Here is a 25,456-nt window from a genome sequence, read left to right as displayed (position 1 = left end):
GCGAATGGGCGTAGCGATGCGGCAGAACAAGCGCGCGAAGAGAGAGGGAGGGGGAAGGGGATGCGCAGGCTCTTCATAATATATATTTGTAGTTTCTTTTTACGTGGACGATTCACCGATGGCAATGGGCTCTCGCCTGAGAAGCGAAAAATCTGCCTGTCCTTCGACACACATTGAGAAGATCGAAAGGATGCCCACGTGAGCGCGAGTGAGAGACAAGTGGAATCATTGTGCAGAGAATACATCATCGCGAATACTGGCCCACCAAAAAGAGCAACAGCAGCACCAACTGCACCAAAACACAGAGACACACACACACACACACACACACTCACACGTGTGCGATTGGCGCAGGCGGTCGCATACTGTCGATATACGCGCCACATGCGTCCTTGCAACCAGGACAAGGGAAAAAGACAGACAAAACAAGAAAGGGGAAGAGAGATCGTGCGCTCGAGCACACTCCGTACTTACCTTAGTCACGAGCACACCCCCCTACACACACACACACACACGCCCACATAGATGCAGAGACAGGAGTAAAACACTACAAGCTGTTGCACTAACAGGAACAACGAACAACAAGTACAGGAATAGTGACAAAAGAAAGGAGAGCAGCTTTCAGTCCCAGCATACGAGACATGAAAAGGAAGTCATGGAGACAAGAGAGCGTTTCAATGTTGTCAGTATTGATTCGCGGCAGCTCACGATCGCTCACGCAGTGGCGGTGGTGATGAGGGGAGGACAACAGCAGCAACAACAAAACACTCCTTCCCCTCTCCCAAGCACACAAAGACGAAGTTAACAGGGACGTGATCGAGGAAGATGAAGAAGGAAGATGCGAGGAAGGGTGAGGGGGGATGGAGTAGCGCTGACGAGGGTGCTAACGGCCGTCGCCGTCTCCACGCCTGCTCAGCCGCAAGCATACAAAAAAAAAATATATATGCACCCACCTACAAACACACACACACACACACACACGCACGCACAAACACAGATTCGCACACGAGGAAAGAAAAGGTAAAGAGCAAGGTAGATAAGGGAAGAACAACAAAAAGGAAGGTGTGAGAGAAAGAGCGGCCCGCCGCTTCTCGGTTCAACAGAGGAAATTCCGCCATGCCAACACAGACGAATGCCGATGCACAGCTATCGTGGGGTTTAAGTGCCTCCACATGAGCCTGTTTAGGACATGTAAAGCAGCATAGCGGAGAAGAGGAGGTGCATAGTTAGGAGCACCACTCACTGGGCCAAATTACACACATACACGTACGACTCCGATTGCACGCTGCCACTCGCTATTCACGGCACACCTACCAGGGTGAACGCACCCCATGTATTGGAGGACATGCCCCGCCTCCGCGCTTCAGCCATAGTCGTGCGAAGCGCCACCGCGTACGGGTTCTTCAGCATCCACCGCATCACTTTCTTGAGATTGGCCAGGTAAAGTGCGATAAAGGCATAGTGCTCGTCATTTGGCAATAAGCCATGAAGAATGTTGAGTCGAAGAACTCGGTTGACGCCAAGCGCCATGCACAACTTTGCCGATGTACCAGCATCGCTGACCGTAGGGTACTGGCTGCGGTTGGCGGTAAGGACGAGTAGGTCGATGTGAGAGCAGAGAGGAGGCAGAGGGAGAGCCGGCGGCGTCCCTGACGTGATGGGGGGCACCGCTGCCGTGGTGGCGCCAGGGGAAACACTCGTGGCAGGCGAGGTGGCATTCGAAGTCGCAGCTGCTGCACCAGTGGAGGAGGCGGTGGCATTGTTGGCTGGGCTGGCGACATGGGCTGCCGGCTGCTGAACACGCACCTGCTGCAGATTCTGCGTCAGATCCTGGATTGTCACAACTCCGTCTGCGACTCGAATGAACCCCTGGTCGACCGGAGCCAGGAACATCAATGCCCGCGTGCGCACATCCGTGAAGGCCTGAATGAGTTCCTTGCGCGTGCACCCGCGGTGCACCCGCCACGTGCGCAGCAAATCGTCAAAGGTGTCGGCCCTTTCGCTCTGCTGCGGCGCACCACTTGGAGTAGCTGACGTGGTGTCAGCCGACGCAGGGTTGCTGCGCACACTTATGTTGCCTACAGTCGCAGAGGTAGCAAGGGGATGTCCAGTGGGCAAAGAGTCTGCCAGGGAGTGTGCAGAGGAGACAGGAGGTGTGACAGCGTTGTGCGCCGACGCCTTGCTGGCGGCGGAGTCCACCGTAGCTGTCAGTGCACTAGTAGCAGAATTTGCGGCCGTGCCAGCGCCGGTCTTCGGCTGTTGCTGCGGCCGTGTGCTCGACGACGACGGCGCGCACAGCGCGAAGGTCGGCATTGCGAGCGGAGCAGACGGCGCCGCGGAACCGGCGCCGACACTACCGTCGTAGGGCAAGAAGATGTACTTCTTGGCCGCCGGGTCCAGGGCCCCACTTGTGTTGCGCAAGCGCTGCGGCTGATGTGTCATGCCATGGTGCACGAAGTGGGTCAGACATGGCGTCACAATCAGCGTGAACTGCTCGCCAAGTGGCGTCTCTTCGTCGCCGTAGTTGGGCGATGGCAAGAAGCCGGCAAAAGGCAGGTGCATGAGGGACACATCCGGCATTATAATGAGTTCCTCGGCGTCTTGGTAGCTTACGTGCTCGCGGCGCATGCGATCTGCAATGGGCTGCCAGGCATCCGCGTAGAGGTTGCGCAGGCACGTCGATGTCTCCTCCTCCAAGGCAGCGCGCAACACGTCTGGCGTTGAGTTGCTGAGGGGTGGACTCGCAACCGAGCTACCCGTTGCGGCGCGTGCCATAACTGTCCCGAAGGGGTGTGTGGATGACGAGGCGGCACCGGCAGTCTCTGCAGCGTTGCCGTGTTCCCCCGTTATGGAAAACTCAGCTGAGGTTGACGCCAGCAGTGTGCTCATCGCGTCTTTGTTGTGGTACTGCTGGAGGGATATCTGCGCCCGCAACTTCAAGAAGCCGGCGGCGCGTGGAGGACGGACAACCACGTCACACTGGGCCCCGTACTCGGTTGTGTACTCGGCAAAGTAGAAGACGAAGAGGGACTGCGGATGGGCGAGTAGGGCGAAGTCAACGGCCTCGGCTGGACTATACGGAATAACAATGTGGCGCACGCTGCGAGGCACGAGAAGCAGCTGAGCTGCCGTCTCAATCATCTCAATGGCGCCTCGAAAGTACGTCGTTCGCACTGTCGAGGGCTTGCGCTCTGGAGCACCGTCATCATCCCCACCGCTGGCGGCTGCGGCTGGTCCACCTTGAAAGGCTGCTCCGCGTGGAGAGCTGCTCATCAAAGGGGAGCTGGTGGTGCTGGGGCCTGAGAGTGTCGCGTGCTCGGAGGCGGAGCGGCTGGCGTCTACCGGCAGCTCCAAGACATCGGTGCCTGCGGCGGCGGCTGCCGGGCGGCTGCAGATAGAGACATTGGCGAGACTCGTTGGCGGCGGCACGTAGGTGCTGGATGCGGACTTGCCGACCGTTGCGCCGCTGCCGGCCACTGTTGCGGTGTTCACGGTAGGTTTGACGGCCGCAGTGATGACGGTTGGCGTCGGTGCCGCTGGGCTCGGCTTCGGTGCCGGCTTCTTTAGATTCACCAAGTCACCGGCCTCCTCGCCCTCGACGCTTACCGGCAGCTTAGGGTCTTGGTGGTGTTCTGCAACGTGTTCCACATCCATAGAGCGGGGCGCTTCGTCTTCCACGTCTTCGCCAGCTTCGTTGTCGCCGCCGTCCGACTGTCCTGCGCTGCTGCTGCCTTCGCTGTGATCGTTGCCGCCGACCAGGGCGCCGTCCAGCTGGGTCAGGGACCCTCGCATCGAGATGTTGACGCTGGATGCTAGCGAGGGCGGCTGCGTCGCCATGCCCGAATCCTTTGGCGCCAGGAATGAAGAGATGAAGGAGGACGTCATAGACGGTGTGTTGTCAGCTGCTGCGGCTGCTCCCTCGCCGCCATCCTCCTCCCCGTGCGCTGCAGCGTAATCGTCACGCTGCTCCTCCTCCTCCAACATGCTGTGGCCCTTCGGCGAGGGCGCATCGGCAAGCGACGGCCCGGCGGGACGTACGCCGAACATGCTCTGATTCGATAGGAAACCACCACCACCAAAATCGTCGTCGTCATCGTTGAAGCCGAACTTGCAGTTTTCTCCAAGCATCGAGGATGTGCGGCGCAGCTCTTCCTCCCTGGCGAGCATCACCCCAAGGTCGCCGCTGATGTTGCACAGGCCGCTATCTGCGTAGTGGAAATCACAGCCGCTCGCCTCCGAGTCGCTCGTGAGACCACCGCCGGTGTACGTGAGCGTAGGGTCGACCTGCACCGTGGTGTCGTTGAGGTACGCGTAGTGCACCAACCACCGCGCGCTCTCCAGTGCAATGTGGCGGCACTCCTCGTCGAGCGTTTCGGCCAGGGCAAAGGCGTTCAGCGTGGCCTCGTGGTGGCAGCGCGCCTGCATGTTGTGATTCTCCGAGGCATACGCTGCAGAGAGCGCCGAGTTCGCCTTGCCGAGCTCCACCCAGTTGGCGAGATTGCGTGCCTTGGTGGCCCAGCTCTGCATCACCTTGATCGCTTCCGCCGACTTGTTCAGGCCCATTCGTGCCTTGGCCCGCATGCTCAGCAGCGCGCCGCTCCACTCCGCCGACTTCTCCTGCACCTTTTCACGGCTGTCGAGGGCGGCGATGCAAGCGTCGAACTGACCCAGCTGCAGATTCGCGTTTGCCAGCGCCTCGAGGGCAAAGCGGCTATCTCTGGCGGCGTCTTCGCCCTCCTCGCCGGTGGCCAGCTTCTCCAGCTCCTCCGCCGTCTTCACCACGTCCATATACATGCCAGCGGCTTCCTGTGCCGCCACGATGTTGCGCATCGTCTCCCGACTCACTTCCTTGTCCTCGTACTCCTTTGCCAGCTCACTCACCTTTGCCCACGCGTCGCGTGCCTTGTCGCTCATGTTCGCTGCGGTGTACAGCCGAGCAAGGCTCAGCATAGAGTTGTAGGCCAGCAACTTGTCGTGGCACTCGTTGGCGTACTCCATGACCAGGGTGTGGTAGTGAATCGCCGTGGCAGGCTTTTCGAGGGCACGGTACACGTTCGCCAGTTTACTGAGCACGACGCTCTCGCACGCGCGCGAATCCATGCGCTCCTCGTCAGCCACCGCTGCCCGAAGATCCCTCGCTGCCGTGGACGCCGTAAGCTCGCGGTTGATGAGGTTGTCGGACATGAGCACGTCCTCCTCATCCCACAGGAAGAACTCCTCGTCCAGGGGGACAACTGGGCCCCAGGCTTGCAGGGAGGTACTGACGTCATCACCGACGTTGCTGCGGAAAGTCTCGTAGACGTCGTGGGGAGCGGACAGCGACGCGCCATCGTCCACGGCGACCGGGCTCGTCGACGACTGTTGCGATGAAAAGCGAGCTTGTGCGGTGCTGTGGCTGACGCGGCGGCGCGACTGCGCGGCCGCGCTGGCGGCTTCGACCTCACTCATGGTGATGACGAGGGCATGCGAGTAGACCTTCAGCGCCTCCTCCCAGTTCTTGATGAGGGAATACGCGTCGCCGCTGACGATGAAGATGCCGCGAAGCGCTTTGCGGATGTGCGACTTGGCCTCACGAAGGGCAAAAAGTGCTGTCATGCACTCGCTCGAGCTCTCTGTGTGTACTCGAATCGCCGGCAGCTGTGCCAAATGTGGGGCGGCGGAGCTGGGACTGTGGCTGCTGTGTGCGGTCGGCATCGCCGTGGTACTCGAAATGCCTGCATTCACGCTGTTTACCAAGGAGAACAAATCCGTCCCGCTGCGGTTGCCACCAGCGGCGCTGAGCTGGATGGAGGTGCTGCGACGGCTTCGGTCATCATCATCCATCGCGGCACCACCGGCGCCGCTACCGCTACCGCCCGGCGACGGTTCGTCGTGCAAGAAACCGGCTTCGACGGCGGTGGTGGAAGCCGCGCCTGCAGTTCCCACCGTTGTCGAAGGCCGCGGCCGCAGTGGTGCTTCTTCCGGTGAGTTCCACCCCGGGCTGTGGCGGTCGTCATCGAGCGGCGACGGCGACCCAGTAGAGGAATGGCTGGTTGGCATCTGCAGAGTCGGCACCTCAATCGTGCGAGCCGTGTATTTGCCAGCCGTCGTGGCGGCAGTGGAGGCGGAGGCGGAGGCGGTGGTCTCTGCGCCAGCGCCGCCGCCCTGTCGCCCGCAGCTTTGCCCGTCCTCGCCATCCTCGCTGTTCGGGCCGTGCTCCGCAGCACCGCGCGGCGAGGCAACACTGGTGCGCCGCAGTGCCTCGATGCTCGGGGCCGTTCGTGGCGAGTTCAGCGAGTCGGCCACTTTTTTGTCCTTGGCGCTCACGTTCTCCAGTGCGCGGCGGAGCTCGGTGCGGATAGTGCAGATCCAGGCGTCACTCTCCTGGAGCAGCTGATCAACCAGCGTGACGGCACGGAGGGCCCGGTCACCATCGAACTCCGCCAGGCACCGCGCGTACAGCATGAAGACGGCGATCTTTACAGAGTTCACGTACGTGCGCAGGACCACGTCCTCTGTTGTGTAGGGGTCCTCTGTCGGGTGCAGGATTTCTCCCCACATGGGAGGCCGCACCAGTGCCGAGTTCGGCTTGTTCTCGATAAGCGGCTCGAGCAGCAGGGCGGCTTTGCGCGGCTGGTTCAGCAGCAGCAGCCCTTTGCAAATAACGATGAGGCTGCACGGCACTGCGGTCAGCAATCGCTTCGGTGTTCCGCCCTTCCTTTGCCACCGCTGCAGCGACCGCTGCGAGCTGTATGCGCTGCTCACGGCGTTGCTAAGCTCTTCACGGCGCTCTCGCACGTTCACCTCATGCTCGGCTTGGGTGACGTAGGACAGCGCCAGCATGCGCTCGCTCTCTGCAACGCGCCAGACTAGTTCCAGGTCATCCTCAATGGCATCCGTTACACCGGGGATGTGCTCCTCGGCCGTGGTGAGGCTGCCGGAGCCGGCAGCGCGTAGGTGCAGATTGCGGTGAAACTGCTGCTGCGTCGTCGCCGGTGGCACCTTCGCAGCAAGTCCGGCGGCCGCAGCAGACACCGCGTTCTCTATGTTGGTAATAGCTGAGCCAAGCGACAAACCAGAGGAGCCGACAGAGGCGTTTGGGCTGAAGGCGCCGCTGTCGCCGCTTGCGCTCGCCGCTGCTGCTGCATCGGCCGCTTGCAAAGACTTCTTGGCGATGTTCACAGCGCACCGAAAGAGCTCCACCGACTGCTTGTACACCTTCAGCTTCATCAACTGCGCGCCGCGCTCCATGTAGGCGGCAAACAACTCCGTCTCCCGCACGCGGCGGCGCAGCATTTGCATCACCTGCGCACATTTGATGAAGTACTTCTCCGCCTTTGCCAAGTCGTTGAAGGCGGCGTGCGCCAGCCAGCCTTCCTTCAGCAGATACACGTAAGACCGAAGCAGCTTTGACCGACAGTCGCCGAAGCGGAGGATGTAGTCGCCTCGCGGTCGAGGTGCCAGCACCTGCAGCATCTGCTCGCACAGGGCGGCTTGCGGCAGTACAAACTGAACTGTTTCAATGACGGCGCCGTAGACGCGACACGCGGCTTGGGCCCGCACGAGAAACACCATTGATTGCAGGTATCGCATCGCGGAGAAGATTGTTTGATTGTGACTTGTCCAGTCTTTCTTCTCGAACTTGAAGTGCTTCTGCGCGTTAGTCAGCGCCTCCACCGACTTGCCCGACGCCAAACGCGCGTTGATGAGGGAGACGATGGCGCGCTGGCGCGCACGGAACTCGCCAAAGGCGCTTGCGACGAGGCGCTCCTCCAGTGCGTCCTGCTCCGCTTCCTCTAGGCGCGGCGGCTTCGCAGTCAAGCACTGCTCGCCCCGCTTGTGCAGCGCCGCCGACCAAGACATGTTCACAATTCGCTCCAGCACCAAGGACTCCAGTGCGCTGTCCCCGCCCTTGGAGGCTGCGGGCTGCGCAAGGTTGGGAGACCCCTGCAGGGTGACCGTCGGCATGGATAAGGCACTGGACTCCATGGCGCGTCTGCCGACGTTGTCCTCGCCCGCCTCCTGGTGTCCGTCTTCGGCGCCCCTCTGGTTCGTGGTGCTGGAGCTCGGGTGGTGCAGCTCCGGCGGCGGGGTCATGGGCTCTGAGGAGGTCATCGCGAAGGCAAATGGTGTCCACGTCGTTGTCCGATCCGCGTGTCCCACAGTAAAGAGACCAGATCCATTGATGGCCCCCCCTGCTCCAGACACCGTCCCCTCCATATCGTTGGTCCCGTCGCGGCTGACAAGGAGCGAGGTGGTGAGCGGCGTGCTGTGGGCCGAGATGGCAGCGGTGCTCGCATTCGATGAAAGAAGCTGGTGCGCAGCCCATTGGTTGGACAGCGCCACGCCACGACTCGCAAAGGCGGAAGTGCAGACGCCAGCCGCGTTGCTCGCGGCTGACGGGCACCCTCCAGACGGCGACGGCCTTGCGGACGTGTCCTCCACGCTAAACTTTGATGGCGTCAGGGCCGCCGAAGCACTGGAAACAGGGGCGGCGGCTGCGCTCATCTGAGGTGGGATTGTGAGGCTTTGCGATTGCGAGGCGCCTCTGCTGCTTGGCGTGGTTGCTGCCGCGGCAGCTCCAGCCATGGCGAGCTCGACAAGAGGGTGAGAATCGAGAGAGCTTGCCGCGGCAGCAGATGCAACCATGTGTGTCATGGAGGCGGCACAGATCGTTCCACGACGCAAGTGCCGCCGCGTCGCGGCGGACTCGCTGTACCGCTCCATCCTCCCACGCATGCTGCGAAAGAGTAGCGCGAAGCGGCGCTCCCGCTTGTTCTCTGACCATGCATCAGAGCCAAAGAAGAAGGCAGTGGCTAGGCGACAGAGGGTCTTGGTGTCTGTGATGTGCACCTGCTGCAGCAGCGGGAGCGCCGGCGGTGACGCCACGCTTCCAGTGCTCTGCTTCAGCACCTCATCGCCTGCCGCCACTAGGTGGGTCGTTGGGGTAGAGGCCGGGGACGTGTCGGGGTCGCCCGCAGCGGGAGTGCCTGCTGCGTCGACGGCGTTGCCAGCAGCGGTGGGGAGCTGCTGGACATCCGCCTCGATCGCGTCTTCTAGGTAGGACGCCCATGTGTTCGCGACAGCTTTGCGGTATACCATTTCTAGCCGCGCAACAAGATCGTCCATCACCAGCGTGGGATCCTCCAACATCGCCCGAATCGTGTTAGGCGTCAATGAGGGCCCTGCGGCGGGGGCGGCAGCGCCTATCTTGGCGGCTGGGAGGAAAGACGCGGCTCCCATAGCCGCTGCCGTTGGAGCGGTGTTTGCGGAGGTGCCCGCGGGCGGTGCTGCAGCCGCTGCGCCGTTGCTGCTGCTCGTCGATGGCGCCCCGCTACTCGTCAGTGCACTGGATGTGGCTGCCGGGGCCGATCCGGAGAAGGCTGTGGCAGCAGCGGTGGGGCTGCCTACCGGCGCCGTTGCTGCGGTCACCACTCGCGGAGGCGACGAGCAGCTGAGAAGCGAGTCCACATCAGCACGGCGCAGCTTGTCGGCGTGCCGGTGAATGTTCGTGAGCAGCCGCCGCGGCTTCGGGGTCTGCAACATGCACAGCACCATCTCGCGCCCGTCATCGCGCAAGAAGCTCGCGCAGAGGATGCACTCCGCAATCGCGACAACGTGCTGCTCGCCGATCCACTCCGCCAGCTCCTGCACGACAGCCGCCCAGTCAATGTATGGAATCGCATCCACGTCATCCATCGCACTAATGTGATTCGCGTTCTTGCTTCGGTCGTCGTCTGTCGCTGCTGTTTCTGCAGCGCCGGCTCCGCCTTCCGCAGCGTTGCTGGAGCAGGCAGCATCATTCATCGCCGCTGGTGGAGGCGGGGCAGGAGGAGCAAGCGGTGGTCGCCCGGTGGTGTTTGTGTTGCTAGCCCCTGACGTTTCCATGTTTGTTGCCAACGCAGGGGTATCCACACTGATACGCACGCTAGCCGTGGCGGTGGTGGCTGCCTTGGACAAAGGTGTGAAGCTGCCGCGGCTCTTTCGCTGCTCCAGTACGTGCAGGTGATGGCGCAAGATCGCCTTGACGATCGCCCAGCTGGCAAGGGAGCACGCGATGGTGAGGAGCTCCTCCAGCATCTTCTTGTCTTCCTTCGTGATGAAGAGGTCCGCTGGCGGCTCAGGCGACACGACGCCGCTATCCGCCAGTGCTCGCTTGGCCTTGCCAAAGGGTGAGGAGGTGGAGCCCGCTCTGGCAGCGGTGGTGGCGGTGGCCACTGGTGTGACGGCCCTCTCGCGCGGAGTTGCTATTCCTGCTAACGCGGCAGTGTCCGCATTCCGATTAGGAAGAGGCGAGTTCAACGGCGCCGTGTCTCCGTGCGGTGGGTGTCGCTGAGGACCGCGGGTGGGTGTGAGGGGAAGCTGACTTCGACGTGAACCACTCGCCGCCGCATCTGCGGCGCTGAGGGGGGACCCCAAGACAGCAGGAGTGAGGAGGACTTGCGAGAGGTTCTCCCACCGGAACTCCGGCCCAGCGTTGCCGTACGAGCCTGTGGTGCTAGGGATGAGCCGTTCGAGTGCGCGGAGACGTGCATCGTGAAGGAGAGCTCGGTCAATGCGCACCAATACGTTGATGATATCCATGAGAAGCCGCCGCCACTCGTAGTGGCCAAAGTCAGCAGGGGCCAAAGGCTCCTGCGCTATCACGGGAGACGGCTCAGCCGCGCCTAGTAGGGTAGCGGCAGTGGATGACTCCTGTCGCGATACGACGAGCTCCGACTCCGTCCTCATGCCCTCAAGCAATGCTTCGCCGCTGTTGTCTGCCGCGGTGTCCGGCGTGCCACTGGAGCGCTCCTGCTGCCTGTGCGCATCTGCGCCGGTCTTGCCGTTCCGCGCACGCTCGTCCTCGGAAACACCGGCGCTGCTACTGCCGCCCCACGTGCGCGGGTCCTCCGGAACTTCCTGCAAGCACAAATCCAGCGCATCGATCATCTCCGCTCGCATCTTCTGTAGCCTCTGCACGTGCTCCCGCGCCACTCCCGCAGCCCCTTTGTCTGCTTTTCCCTTCAGAGAAGCCGCAGGGCTGGCGTTCTCACATGGAGCTGCGCGCGCTTCGGCGCCATTGGTGGCGGCCACGGATGTAAACGAAGCGCTCCTTCGTCTCTGCGCTCCTGCTGCGGTGGCGTTCTCACCAGCAGCGATGCTGCCATCACTGAGGCCGCGCTGCCACGAGGTTGAGGGGCGCTCTTGCTCCTCTCGCTCCTCTTGCTGCAGCTGCTCGCTGCGCTCCTGCACGACACATCGAATATGCAGCAGCACGTCTTGCATGCTTGTGTTCGGTGGGAGCCCTCTCAGAATGTGCGAGGACGCGAACATCACGTTATCGCCAAAGGTAGACGGCATCCCTGATATGGGGAAGTCGCTCAAGTGCGAATCGTGAGCCGCGTCCCCATGGTGCGACGCCGCCACCGCACCTGCGCTGCCTGTGAAGGCAGTGCGGCTGCTTCCTATGTATGAGCGGTGATGTGCGCCATCACCTGCGCCACCGGTCGCTGCTGAGCCAGTTGCAGAAGCGGATGCGCTGCCGCTGCTGCCCGCCCCAGCATGACTTCCATCAGCGCCACCTTTCTGATGGCCCTCTTTGCTATGGTCCTCGCGCGTACCGCCCACCTTCTTCAGGAACCCGGCGATGCTCTTGAAGCTCAACATGGCGATGCTGCGTTGAGAGAACGAAACAGTTGCTTCCTTTTTTGTTTCTATTCGAGTGTTGATCTTGCAGGGTAGGAGATGACCAGTCCGTGATGGCGCAGCTCTGTCGCGCGTGGCGTCACTGACAATACCGTGCAGGCGTAAGAGTAAAAAAGAGAGGGAGACAGATGAGGTGCTGCCTCGACAAAAGCAACCACGACACCGACACCTCAAACCTTCTCTGCGAGCGGTCCTCCACGAAGGCGTTCGAGTTCTGTATAGGCGGCGATGAGAAAGGGAAGAGGGCGCACGCCTATTCAAACTCGGATAAAAAATTTTAGTGAACAGAAGAAGGACAAAAAGAAAGAAGAGCGAAGCGTCGCACGCTGGTGTTGGTAGGTACTGCAGGGCGTGACTGGTCCCTGTCAACAACAAGCAGAGAGATACCGAACCAGAGAGAGAGAGCCAAGAGGAGAGTCAGGGGTAGGGGCTAGATGGTCCCCCCCTGTAAAGGGCGCGATTGGGTCGAAAATACAGCGTCCCAAGTAAAACAGGGATATAGGGGCTGCTTGAAATTTGTTCTTTGTGTTCGTTGATGTGCCGTAGACCTCTGACTGGCTCGCTCTCTTCTGCTGCGGATCGGCGTTCGTCCTCCTCTCTGATGTGCCAGAAGCAGAGAGCAAAAGGAAGGAAGAGGCGAAGGGCGAGCGGGTACTGCACGTACACCAAAGAAGAACGAAGCAGAAGCGGAGTGGATACAGAGTGGGAGTCGCCGGCCGTGACAGACAAGAAAGTCACACAACACACAAGGCGAAAAAAAGCAAATCAAAACGAAAACGAAAACAAAACAAACAAAAAAAAAACGGCGACCAACATGTAACGCGAGTGCGCACAGAAGGGCGTATCACCGCACCAGATAGAGAAACGCGTAGCCTGACAAGGACCACACTATTGAGAAAAAGAAGAAACAACGAATGAAAACAAACAAAAAAAAACGATCCCTACTCCACTATTGCGACGGTGCAACACGGGCGAAACAGTACACAACACAAACGAAGACGACAACAGGAAACAAACAAAAAAAGAAAGGTGCAAAGACGGGAAAACAAACAGGTACAAGGAGAAAGAAAAGTAGGCTGACTTGCTTCCGAGCCTACCCGAGGACAGCCTCTGCTATGATGGAGGCGGTTGCCGCGGAGCGGTGTGTGTGGGAAGATCGACGTCGAAGAAGGGCGGGCCAACACTGAATGATAACAGGTGTGCGCGCTTGTGTGGAGGAGACGTAGACGGAGGGGAGGGGGAAGAGTGGAAGGAAGACACACAACAGGAAATGAAAGAGGGAGAGAGCAAAACGCAAAGAAGCAACGAATGAGACCAGACGAAGCTAAAGAAGGGAAAGAGCGAGAGTGGAAGGAAGGCGGGACAAAGACAATGCAGCAGACGCCGTGTGTGCGCGTGTGTGTGAGCTTCGCTGAGGCTGGAAGGAAGGGGGAGGGGAGAAGCGCCGTACCAAAAAAAAAAAAACAAGAAGAAAAGGCTAAAAGCGAGAGATCAAGAAGGCAACAGGAGGGTCACACTCAGCGTTCATACACCACACACGAGGCACAAACGCGGCGAGAGAGAGAGAACGACCTCGCAAAGACAACCAAAGTGCCTTTACAAATTCGAAAAAACAGCCAAAACAAAAGACAGAGAACGTGCGTGAAGCGCGGAGGGGGGGGGCGAGGGAGAACGAAAGGGTTGAAAAGAAGTAGAAACGCCGCTGAGTAGCCCAAGAAGAGGAGGAGCGGAAGGACTACACACAGACAGCGGCGCGCAGACACGTGCACCAAGTTGATGTATATCGTTTTTGCTTTCTCAAATGTTGGCCACACACACACACAGGACACATCAACACCAATTCCAGTGACAGGAAGACGAACAGGAAAGGGGACAAAACAAGTACCCCCCATAACAAACGCTCTCACACACACACGCAGCAGGACAGCGCACGCGTGAAGGGTGAGGTGGGGGGGGTAGGTGAAATGCACTACGTAGCTACACACTCACACACACAAAGCATCCCTTCTTACCTTTTTTCGTTGTATGTGCGCACGTGTGCGTTTCGTTGTAGTCAGACAGACCGGAGGGGGTGGGTGGGTATTTGATGAGAGTATGAGTAGAAGGGGGAGGGAGGGGTGCGTGAGGCGTGTGTGTGCATGTGCGAGAAAGGTGCGTGCAATGTGGCATCGACCGACAGGCAAGAGAAGACGCAGAAGTAGGTGGTGGAAATTGAGAGAGGGATGCATAGAAAGGACTGCTTATAGGTTGATAACGTTGCACTGCAGGCGAGCTTCATGGAGACCAGAGCAGTCAACCGAACACATACGCGCACAGATAACACTTCTTTCCTTTTCCATGTCCACAAGCGCGTCATGGCGGGAAAAAGGGACCACTCAGAAACACTGCGTCTCGTCGTCTGTTTCCCGTCTTGCTATGCTGCTCGGCATTTCTCCAGGTGCATGTGGTGGACATGGAAAAACCATGCGAATGCTTTCTTTGTTGCCCTCTGTCACCCGTGCTAGGAGCAAAGAGGGGCATGTGCAAGGGAACGAGGGGTGGGGGGAGGGGGTGTGGAGCCCGCCGCAGTATACCCCTTTCCGCGTCTGCCCGCCGACCTTCACCTTCCCCAATCAACACACACACATCAACGTCATCAGGAAGATGACACACCGCCTCCTCAGCATGCTCCCCTGCACATACAACGACTTCAACACCTGTTGGCAGCAGTGCTTGCACACACACACACACACGAATGCACCCTGATCATGATTATGAGAAATCATCGATTCCAAGGATCTCATGCACAACAGCGCAACCCTCCACTGCACTCCGCACAATTCCGTTCTCGCCTGCCGCATTCGCAGAAATACCACGGTCGAGCACGAGAGGTGATGGGTGAGCGACTGGTGTCACGTGCGCACACACGAGCCGCGAGCGCCAATTTTTCCCAGTGCATACCGAACACACATGCAGCCAGCTGACAACCTGGCGCAGGGGACACACGCAGACCAGTCACCTCCACGATGCGTGCTTCTTTGCATCCCTCCTTCGTGTGCCTCACCGCCGATCCGTGCTTCATCGGTCTCTTCCCCCCTTACCTCGCTACACACTTCCTAGGCCGCTTTTGCCGGCATGTCCCCACCACCCCACCCACGGTTCTCGCCCATGCACCTCTCGCAAGATGTGGCCAAGGCAGAAGGTAGTGTTGTGATACATGCGCCGCTCCCACCTCGGGGCAACTTGCCGTTGCCGAGCCACCGGATTTACTACGGATGCTTTAGGCTGTCCGTATCTTCATCGCCGTTTCCTGGCTGCTGCTGCTGTCCAGGTGCTGGTATTCTACCAGATACGAAGGGGTTCGCTGAACAGCTCTCCGATGAAGCTAGAGCTGTGGCGGTGGCGCCGCAAGGGGCTTTGACGGTGGCGCCAGCGCAGCCGCTGTGATGGGTGATGGCGCGCTCAGGGCGACGTACTGCTGTGACTGCGTTCCCGACGATGCGTATGAGGGTGGGGGTGGGGAGAAAGGGGCAGCTGAGACGGAGCGCCGCATCAGATCCGGCGACGCAAGCGCGCTGACGTGCGAGACCGTGGATGGCTTCTATTTTATGAAGTCGTAAGCATCGGCACGGTACAGTGGCTCATAGGAGACCGCCGGTCGCACGGATGGGCGAATGAAGGTGTTGGCGGGCTAACTGCTGTTGCTGGCGCCAACTGAATGATCGCTTGGGCGCATCATCTCTACATGGGCTGGTCGAGAGGGCTGGAAAAAATGTCTTCCTTTGTTTCTCGCCAGCGTTTCTCGTCCTGTTTTGGACTGCTGCTTCTCCGGCGGCTGGAAGGAGGAAGGGGGTGGTGGGTGGGACAGAGATACGCAAAGGAGAAGACAGAGGGGCATGATAGGCAGCTCCTGCGAAGGGGACCTGTTTGCGTATGCGTGGCCGGTTGCGGAAAGTAGCCCGCCCTTTCGTGCCAGGCGAGCAAAAAACTCCGTTAATGAGCGAAACCTCGCGTTCACTATCAAGCACAGACACATACTCAGCCTCCCACACCAGGATACTCGAACGGTGTCTGATGGTCGAGAACGCTCTCCTCCCGCAAGCTCCAGGTTAGACGAGGGCGACTAGCGAGGAGAGGAGCGAGGCGGCGAATACTTGCCATTTTTTTAACATCGACATTTTTCGTTTCGCGCGCGGTCATTGAAGAAGTGCCTGCCATAGCTGAAATTCTGCACTTGCATTCACACAAGCACCCTTATATGCGCCACAATCGATACAGAGACGACTTCGTTGAATAGAAAAAAGTGTAAGAGGGTAGCGCGCGGGGGCACACTTAATGACGTGGCGGGGTAGGGGCATGTGCAGTGACGTTAGCAGGTGAATGAGACGGAGAAAGATACACAGCTACCGAAAGATCCACAACACACAAACATCAATAAAAAACACGAGAGTTTTGAGCTTAAAGCACACGTACTCATTACACACCGTAGATAACAGCAGTGACCACAGCATTCGGACATAACACCGGCAGAGAAGAAACGAGAAAAAAAAGCAGGAGGCGAGCAAGAGAGATCAAAAAAAAAATAGATTAAATGGGAAAAGCGGAGACGAGTTCATGTGTTGCTGTGCTCGAGCGAAGTGCCGTCCACGAGCTCAGAGAGAGAGAGACAGAGATGAAGGGGCAGGAAAACAAGCGAAAAAAAGACAGGAGAGCACAACTAAACAGGTAGGGGTCCACGGATGGAGCCCGGCCATCGAGAGGGCAAGAGACATGACCAGCCGCGAAGCTGTACGTCCCCCGATACCTCCCCCCGAAAAAAAAAACAACCGCCTGAGGTAGTGCAGAGGTGTGTATTCGTGTGCGTGTGCGTGGCGGTGCCTCTTCTTTTCCTTGAACGTGTGCGACGAGCTTGGAAGATACTGCGCTCGAGAGAGGAGGAACGTCCGAGACAGCTGCAGTGAAGAACGGAGAGCAAATCCGGGCAGCACACAACGACGGTCACAACACGTTAGCAGGCAGGTAATAGCGCAAGCAAGGCGTAGAGAAGAAAAAGGGAGAAAGGGCGGGAGAGGTGAAGCGAAGAACTCGAGAGTGAAAGAGAGAGAGGGAGTAGGCACGCCCATGTGGATCGTATCAACTCTCCCTCCCTCCTCCACTCGCACAACTTTGCGCACGCCGTCGTCCCTGTCGTTTCGTCTTGCTCTCTGACTGTGTCGCCCTCTTCGCTTCCGCGAACGTGGCTCTGTCTTCGCAGTCATCGGCCCGGGTCTCCGCTTCTCGGATATTGTTATAAAGGGATATGCACACGCCTTCCGACACAGTCATGCACACGGGCCACCACCAACAACAGTGGTTTTGGTGCAGTGCTGTTGCACGCCAGAAAAAAAGAGAGAAGGCAGATCTCAAACTCAAAGAAACAAAGAAACAACAACAAAAAACTAAATGGCTTGTATTTCGCTGTGAAGTGTGACGGAAGGCAGAAGACCACACACACACACACATCCGTGGGGCCACACATGCTATTCGACAGGCATGCTTCTCCTTTTTCCGTCCCCTTTTCCCGTTTCGCGCGCGTGCGTCTGTGTGCGTGCTCCTCTTATTCGAGGCTCCTACACGATACATGCGCTTTTCCCGTCGTCTTCGCACTCGGACGACCTCACGGCGAAGATGAGGAAACAGAGATAGGGAGCAAAGCAGCGCAAACACAAAGTGGGGCAAAAGAGAGGAAGGCTGCGCTTGCGGGCTTGGGTGGGCAAGGTGTGTGTGGCTTGAGAGAGGAGGGGGAGAGGCGAGGGGGGGGGGCAGGCGCTGACGAGTAAAAACAATAACACACACACACACACACAAAACGAAAACGAAAGAAAATTACCAGACGAAAAACGATGTCTTACGTTCAGTGCTGAGGAGATGGTGGCGGTGGTGGTGGTGAGAGGGGGCGGAAAAGCGGTTCACAGCTGGAGAAGCTGAAAGCAGGATAAGCAAAATATTTTGAGGCAGGCGCAAATGTATTTAGAAGCGGTGTTACAGCGCACTTGTCTTTTCCTCCCTTTTAAAAAATTTGCTACCCACACATCTGCCTCACCTTTGTATCGTTTTTCGGTGCGTCGCTGCTCTTCTGCGTGTAGAACCGCTGCAGCTTTTCGCGTCCCTCATCTTTTTGCCCATTCATGTGTGCACCTGTCTGGCAGTGACTTACCAAAGGCGGTTGTATCTGCAGTTTACACGCACATGCACATACACAAAAAAGGAAGCGTTGCAAACATACGCGATAAAGGGCGGACAGACTGCGAGTTGGTCAGAGGGAGGCGACATCCACACACACACACACACACACACACACACACAGCTGGGACACCAACTCAAGACTGCGCAGACATGAGAGCGGACAAACAACGAAAATGCAACACACACACACATACGTAAAGGAAGAGGCAAAAAAGAGAAAAAGGAAATCCACGTCGAAGATAAGAGAGCACACACACACACACGCACTGCAGAAGAAAAAATCGCAGGGAAGCTGACGCATGTACCGAGCTCATATTGCATTGAAGGGACCTTTACGATAGGAGACAAGAGTGGTGCTGACTGCTGTGCAGCGGCAGCCTTCAACACGCACTAATAAAGAAGAGACAAGAGAGAGGCGTATGTGCGCGTGCTCGTGTGTGTGTGTGTGCCGCTGCCCAATGAGGAGGACGGAGGGGGACCGAGAGCAAGACTAAAGGAAAAAGACAACAAGCTGAAACGCATTCGTGGTGGTTGTGATGGGCGATGGGAGCATCAAGAGAGAGAGAGAGTGATGCAGGGGGGGGGGGATGGGCAGACGAGGTTGAATAAAAGATGGCTATGTTCGTTCTTCTGGTCTTCTGTACCAGCAGCAGAAAAAAGGAAGCAGATAAGCAGACGCCTACATGTGCGCAACAGCCCTTCATCTTCACAAACGACTCCCTTTTCTTCATAGGAGAGCGAAAAAGTAGAGAAAAAAAAGGATGTTTTCTGTTTTGGTCCTGCATGGGGTTACACACTCACACGCTCACACACAGTAAAAGGCTAACGTCAGCCTCCCTGCCTTGTACGCTGGCGGTGCAGACGAGGAAAAAAGTAATCCTAACCCCCTATATCTTCAAGACGTCGAATACACACCGGCACACGCATCGAAAAACAACAAAAAGGAAACTCTCACTCGCTCAGTCCCACGTGCTGCATTGCGAGGGCGTGCATGTGGATGCAGTGCCTTAACTCTCGTGACCTTCCATGAAAAGTGGACACCAAAAACAAAACAAAACGAAAGGAGGCAAACACGAGGGTCACTAAGCGCACCACCACCACGCAGATGAACGAGAGCAACGAAAAAAAATACGAGCGATGGACGTGAATGACGGAAAGGGGGACAGAGGGGGAGGGGGACACACAAGCTCTGACTGAGGCAATGAAGCACAGAAAAGAGAAGAGAGGAAAGCGAGATAGCTGCAGAGAATGAAGAGAGATGAGGAGGCGCAATAGTTTATTACGGTGGGGCCTAGAGAGGGGCTGAAAGTGCTCACTTCCCTCACACACACATACACACACGAGCAGCACTTCTGCCAACGCGGTCTTCTCCATGGCTGTTGATGCACAGCTTGGCTTCATTTTCTCTTCTTTCTGTGCTACAGGGCTTCCATCTGAATATGTGTGCTTGTGCGTGCGCGTGGCCCTCGCACATGTTCTCGAGAAGACGTGAAGGATATAGAGTACTTGGGATCTGCTCTCTCTAGACGCGTTTCCGTTCAGCAGCCGACCCGGAGGTGCACATAGAAAGGCACACGGCAAGACGTCACATCTGCTGGAAGCGCTTGCACGAGCGCGAGATTCTCAATCCTTGCCTTGACAGCTTTGCGAGCGCAGCGGGTGCTTGGGCACGCTATCTGCGTTTCTCTTTTTTTTTTCAGCCGCACCCGCTCACCTGCCCTTTCGCCTTTCTCGCTATTCTTTCGGTTTCACATAGTTTTCGCACGCGTTCTGCGCTCACGATGACGTCGGCTGCGGTGGTGGCGGGTTCGTGGTGTTCTTCTCCCGCAGTTTCATTGCGTGTTCGTACCCAAAAGGCGAGATGCGCTCGCTGCGGCGGCAGTAGGAGACTTGCAGCGGCTTCTCCCGGCCCATGTTGTAGCGATCGTGCATGGACATGATAGCGAAGTCCGCCTCGTCTGTGACGCGGAACGTGACGAAGCCGCTGCCGGTGCTCTTGCCGTCCGCATCGCGCAGCACATTCGTGTGAATGACGTGGCCATAAAAGGAGAAGATCTGGCGGAGATCATGCTCGGTGGCGTCAAAGTTCAGCTGACCAACGAACAGGCGAGCCGTGCCACTGCCCAGCCTCTCGCCGTTGTTGTTGCTGTTGTTGACTGTCATGGGGAGTAAACGAGCAAGGATAGGGAGAGAGAGGAGGGGGAGGGGCACTAGAGGCGGCTGTGGCTCTCGTTTGAGTGTGTGGAGGTCCAAAGACGGAGCGCGAGCAAGAGGGAACGGCGCGGGGATAAGGCACGAGCACGCAGAGAGCAAGGCCCACAAAAGAGAAAACGAAGAAGAAAGCAAATAAAGTAAAGGCGCTCAGTGAATCGCTACAAACGAGACCGCAAGTGATGAAGGAGGGGAGGGAGGGAGGGAGGAAGGAGGAAGGGGGAGGAGCACACCTGTGTGTATGGCGGTGGATGGTGAGGTGCAGGTATGCACGCGCGTGCGTGGCCCTCAAAAGAGGAAATTCGCTCCCTTATGGTGTCTAGCTGGGTGTGGGCAGGAGGGCACAAACGGGAACGAGGCGGAGATGGCTGAAAACTGGGGCAAAGAGAAACGACGTCGAGGACGTCACGAGCAGGGGAAGGGAGCCAGGGAGAGTTGACGAGAAGATGGCTCGCAAACAAACAAACAGAGCGGGAGTAAGCGTGTGAGTGCCTAGAGCGCGGTCTTACTGGCCAAGCACGTAGATAAGAAAAAAAAACTATGAAAACAAAGGTGCACCAGCTGTCGCGGAGGAGGTGCGAGTACTGAGAAGAGAGAAGAGTGAGCCGGGCTGCAGCAAAAACAAAAACGAAAAACATAAACACACACACACACGCCGGAAGATGAGAACCGCAGGAGGAGCACCGAAAAGAGACAACGCGAAACGGCTCTGATCGACCAAGAAGGAAAAGAGAAGCAGCGAGCAGAGGGAGGCAGCGAAATAAAGAATGAGTGATAGCAGCAAGAGAAAAACAGGCGGAACCTCTTTATCCGACGCAGACGAGCTCACAAATGCGAAGTTGGTGTGCTTGGCGTTGCTTACACAACGTGGAACTGATAGAGTACACCCGCAAAAACCAAACTAAACCAAACCACCACTACAGTAACAAGCCGAATCAGAACAAGCGAAAAAGCAAAGGAAAAGTAAGGCGCACTGCCGCTTCCGCTTTTGTTCGGTTCTTGCTTCCGAGATGGATGATGGAGAAGGTGTTTTAGAAAACGCAACCGCACACACGCACACGCACACAGCACGGAAAGAGAAGCAGAGGCCGCAATCAAACCAGGAGAGTAAGTGGGGAGGGGGGGGATTGGGGAGGGAGGAACGGAAAATCAGACCGGCTGGAATATAAAGAAAAAGAGAGAAGCGAGAAGATATGCCTCTTTTTGACTGTCGTATGCAGGTGAAGCACGAGGGAGACAACAACACACGCAAACACACCCGACGATGACACGGAGGTTGAGAGGTGCTGCGGTGCCAAAGTACCGAGAAGGGCGCGATTTGTCAAGCGACCCCTCCTAAGAGAGGGAAGTGCTGCAGCTGGAGTTGTATGGGCGACCAGGCTATTAGCGACTTCGAGAGAAACAACAAAAAAGAAAACAAAGAGAGCGAGAGCAGGAAGAGCAGCACTGGTGACAGTTTTTCTATGAACAGACTCGCTCACACGCGCGAACTCACACGGTTGTCGAGGGAAATAATCAGGAGGGAGGAGAAAGGACTGGAAGCAGAGAGAACGAGAGGGGCGGAGGGCGGGCAGGCGGGCCCCAGAAACACGGCGTATTAGACCAAAAAGACGATTTCAGAAAAAGAGAAAGGAGGGGAAGAGGAAGAGCAGGAAGAGGAAATAATCGGCGCTCACCACGCTTGCACAATAACAGAACACACACACACACACACACGACGACAACGACAAGGGCAGCACTCAGATGGAGAGGCGTACGACCACGAAAAGGAAGCGCCGAGGGAAATGAACCCGAATGGGAGAGGGAAAGAGATAGCCGATTGCAAAACCGAAAGAGGCGCACCGGGCACACAGCTGAGTGATGGGTAGAGAACGCAGAAACACAAGGAGACAGTGATGTGGAATGAGTTCTCCCTCAGGAGGGGGTAGAAAAGGCAGTTCGCGAAAACGGAGAAGGCGGGAAGAGCTGATTCCCGGCGGTGGAGGTTTCGAATCAAGCAGCAGACCCGCGGCGAAGAAAGAGTGGGAGCAATCGTTGGGATGAGGGTGACCGAAAAAAAGAAGACGGTACGCCGATCGCGGACACCAGCGAACCAGAAGGCAGAAGGAGGGAAGGACGGAGGCGGAACGTGAAAAGAGAGTTCATGTGTTGAGCAGAGAGGGGACTAGCGGCAGTTCCGTGTTGCGTGTGAGAAGTGTATTCTCCAGATGGTTAGACGTGTCACGTTGTTTCTTTGCAGCAAGCGTAGATGCTCTGCAAGCAGGGCGGAAAACCATGAGCACAGACACATCGAATGGGGTAAGTGCGTGGTAGTTCTCCTTGGCAAGGGGGTGGCGTGAGGCTATAGGCAGTCCATGGCCGGATAGCCGGGCCTGTGGAGCAAGATGCAACACGTTCACTGCTGCACGGATCTACGCAGCGGGCATGCCACGCTCTAATTCTCTGGTTGCTCTTTAGCATTTTGTTTTTTGTTCATTTCTTGCCATCCGTACCTTGTTTTATCGAGTGTATGCAGAGAAGAAAAGAGACTCATAAAGACCTTCAAACACCCTCCCTCCCCCCACACACATTCGCAGGAGCGAGTGTAATAAGTCCAGCAAGGGGAGGGTTTGTGTGTGTGTGTGTGTGTACGATGGGGGAAAGCATGTGAACGTGCTATCGCGTGAGCGTGAGCCAGCAATTCACAAAAGGCAGCCTATGCGCCACTACAGAAGCAAGGGGAAGGAGCACAGCAGGGAGCGATTCGAGTGAAAAACTCATCCCAAGCTGCGCCGCTTCCTTGAGCAGAAAAAGAAGACTACCCACGTACACACACACAAACACGGAGTCTCTCAAGCAACCTTACGAGGATCGCGAGGGCTCATGGAGGACAGAGAGAGAGATCATATAGCGGTCGAGGGACAAAGCAGTCGCAAAAGCAAGAAAAGAAAATGCACAGACGAAGACACACGGAAGCAAACACGGATGCAGAACGCTCGTAAAAGAAGGATGAAAGCGGGGGCGGAGTGTTGCGGTCGACAGCAGCGTTGAAAGTCGCTTCTGGTCGCTTTTTCGTTAGCTTGCCTGCTTCCACCTGCACTCTTTTCTCGAACTCTGGTAACTCCCCCCTTCCTTTGCCTTTTCCCTGCGTGAGAACTTCACAGTCCGACGCTCTCATGTAAAAGGAGAAAAGAGAAGGAGAGATTGCCATCGCTACATATTCGCTGGTTAATAGGAGTGTATTATTATTTATTTTTAGCACCCGCCGCTCGAGCTGCTAGTCTGACTTTGACCCGCTCCATATGTAGGTGTGAATGCAAATGCTTGCTAAGCACGTTTCCTTGTGTGTCAGTGTCTTTGCTGCGCATCGCCCCGGAAGAGGCCCAAGGAAGGAGCAGCGCGAAGCGGCTTCGGGTGTAGCAGCGCCGCCTTTTTTTTTCTCGTGTGCTCGGGCTCTCTTCTCTCTCGCTTTCCTCGGCAGCTGTGAGATGGAGGTCACGTCAAGCAAGAGGGCAAAGGAGGTACTAGTGAACAAAAAAAAAATGGCAACCGCAACAAAACAGAGCAAAGTGAAGGGAGGGGGAGGGGCGGGTGGTGGTGGTGGAGAAAAGACGGGGGACAGGGCGCCTCAATGCTCATGGGCCGCTCTTTCTGTGTGTGAGTTGGGAGAGTGACCGCGTCGAACTCCCCTCGAAATGGTCGTCAGAGGAGTGGTGGGGAAGCAAGGTGGTTTGCCTTCTTTTTCCTCGCTTCCTTCCTCTCCGTCTATTCTGCACGATGCCACTCACACGAAGCGTGAGCGTCTCTGTGTTCTTTTTTTTCCTTTTTGTGAGCGTGTGCACCTGGTCGCTTCCACTGTTCTCCTGGAGGGGTAACGAGGAGGGGTGCGGAACGGCAAACGCTGGGCAAGTAGGAGCTGAAAGGCATGGTAGAACCTGGATTGTGTGCCGCAAGCGAGCTCCCCCAAAACAAAAAAGAAAGGATTACGTAGGCACGTCGCTGTCACGGATGCACATTGTTTTCTTTCATTTTTGTGCTATCTGCCATCGGTGGTCAGAGAAGCAGCGGGGAGGCGGGCGAGGCAAAAAAAAAGCAGAAGAGAATCCACAAGAGAGAATAAAGGAATGCCACCGCGCGCTCTCTACTTGTTGGTGTGTGAGGGTGCGCCATAGAGATCCTAGAATGGGCATGCAGCCGAATCGGAACTTCGCCAGCAGTGCTCTGCAAGGGTGAGCGGTAGAGTTGGCGGGGGGGGGGGAAGACAGAAAGTTTGTCCTTGAAAGAAGCGACCGCATACGGGTGCGTGAAAGGGTAGTGGTGTCGGTGAAAAAGATGGGAAATGCGGCTCCAGTTTGAGAGGCACATCGACGAGCGGAATGCGCGTATCGGCTGTGAGACAGCGGCATGAGAGTATGAAGGGTGCCGGGGTGGTGGCGGTGGTGGTAAAAGCCGGTGTTCACGCACCCACAAAAAACATGCGATAATCACGTTTCGGTGAGCAAGAGAAAGAGCGGTCGGGGAGGGGAAAGGGAAGGGTTGAAGGGGCGAAAAAAACGCTACGACAGGCATAGTTGCTCCTGTGCACACATACGCGTGAAGACCAGCTTCCGCAACCGTGAATAGATTGCATGTTATGGCTCGGCTCACGAACAGCAGTATGCTCAGGTGCAGCCATAGAGAGCCAAGAGGCAGTGCCCTTGGAAGACACGCTCTCCGAGAATTATCACCGCGACGACGCCACGGAAAGAAAAATGCTCTCACACACACACTTCCAGTTTTCTTCTGACTTGCCTGCACCTTTTGAAGTTTTCCTTTTTGTTCTTTTTCCGTGTTTTAAAGTTTAATAATGTGCACGGCATGCTGCGAGGGCAAGCAGAACGCACCTGCTGAAGAGCAAACAAACCCGCGAGCGCACAAACAACACACACACACACATACACACGCGTTCGCGCGCGAGTTTGCATTACATGAAACCAGAGAGCGAGAAAACGAGGAAAAATGAGATTGGCAGGGCAGACATGGAAAAGTACAATACAGAAAAAAAGAGAAAGAGAGTCGCACAGTGGAAGTGGGGGCGAGGGGAACGACGGGAAGGAACCAAAAAATCGAAAAAAAAAAACAAAGATCAAAAGTAGAGGACGGAGACACCGAGAGGTGCGCGCACACACACACGTGAACGCAACGCAGAGCAAGTGTCGCAGAAGGGTAAAACCAATGAACAGAGAGGAGGTGAAGCAACAGCAGACGTGGTGAGCGACAAAAGAAGGTCGAACATAGTGGGGGGGGGAGAGCAAGAGAAGTGCCCGCACTTGCGCACGCACACTCACGCACAGAGAGAAGGAAAGTGGGAAGGCGCAAAGACGAAACAAAAAAAAAACAGAAGAAGCCTGTTTGG

At 57.2% G+C, this 25,456-nt stretch overlaps 2 protein-coding genes across 2 annotated transcripts; both read right to left on the bottom strand.

The window, feature by feature from the left end:
* Positions 1-1,299: 1,299 nt before the first annotated feature.
* On the bottom strand, positions 1,300-11,628 carry LDBPK_331570 (hypothetical protein, conserved; the record flags this gene model as incomplete). The annotated part of the gene is made up of 1 exon (XM_003863935.1): positions 1,300-11,628. The coding sequence occupies one exon, from the start codon at positions 11,626-11,628 to the stop codon at positions 1,300-1,302; it is 10,329 nt and encodes a 3,442-aa protein (XP_003863983.1).
* Positions 11,629-19,647: 8,019 nt separating this feature from the next.
* On the bottom strand, positions 19,648-20,034 carry LDBPK_331560 (RNA-binding protein, putative; the record flags this gene model as incomplete). Its single annotated transcript, XM_003863934.1, has 1 exon — positions 19,648-20,034. The coding sequence occupies one exon, from the start codon at positions 20,032-20,034 to the stop codon at positions 19,648-19,650; it is 387 nt and encodes a 128-aa protein (XP_003863982.1).
* Positions 20,035-25,456: the final 5,422 nt, after the last annotated feature.

Source organism: Leishmania donovani, chromosome 33 (genome assembly GCF_000227135.1).
Source record: "Leishmania donovani BPK282A1 complete genome, chromosome 33".
NCBI lineage: Eukaryota > Euglenozoa > Kinetoplastea > Trypanosomatida > Trypanosomatidae > Leishmania > Leishmania donovani.
The sequence above is the reverse complement of the archived record's forward strand: the minus strand, read 5'-3'. Positions and strand labels throughout refer to the sequence as shown.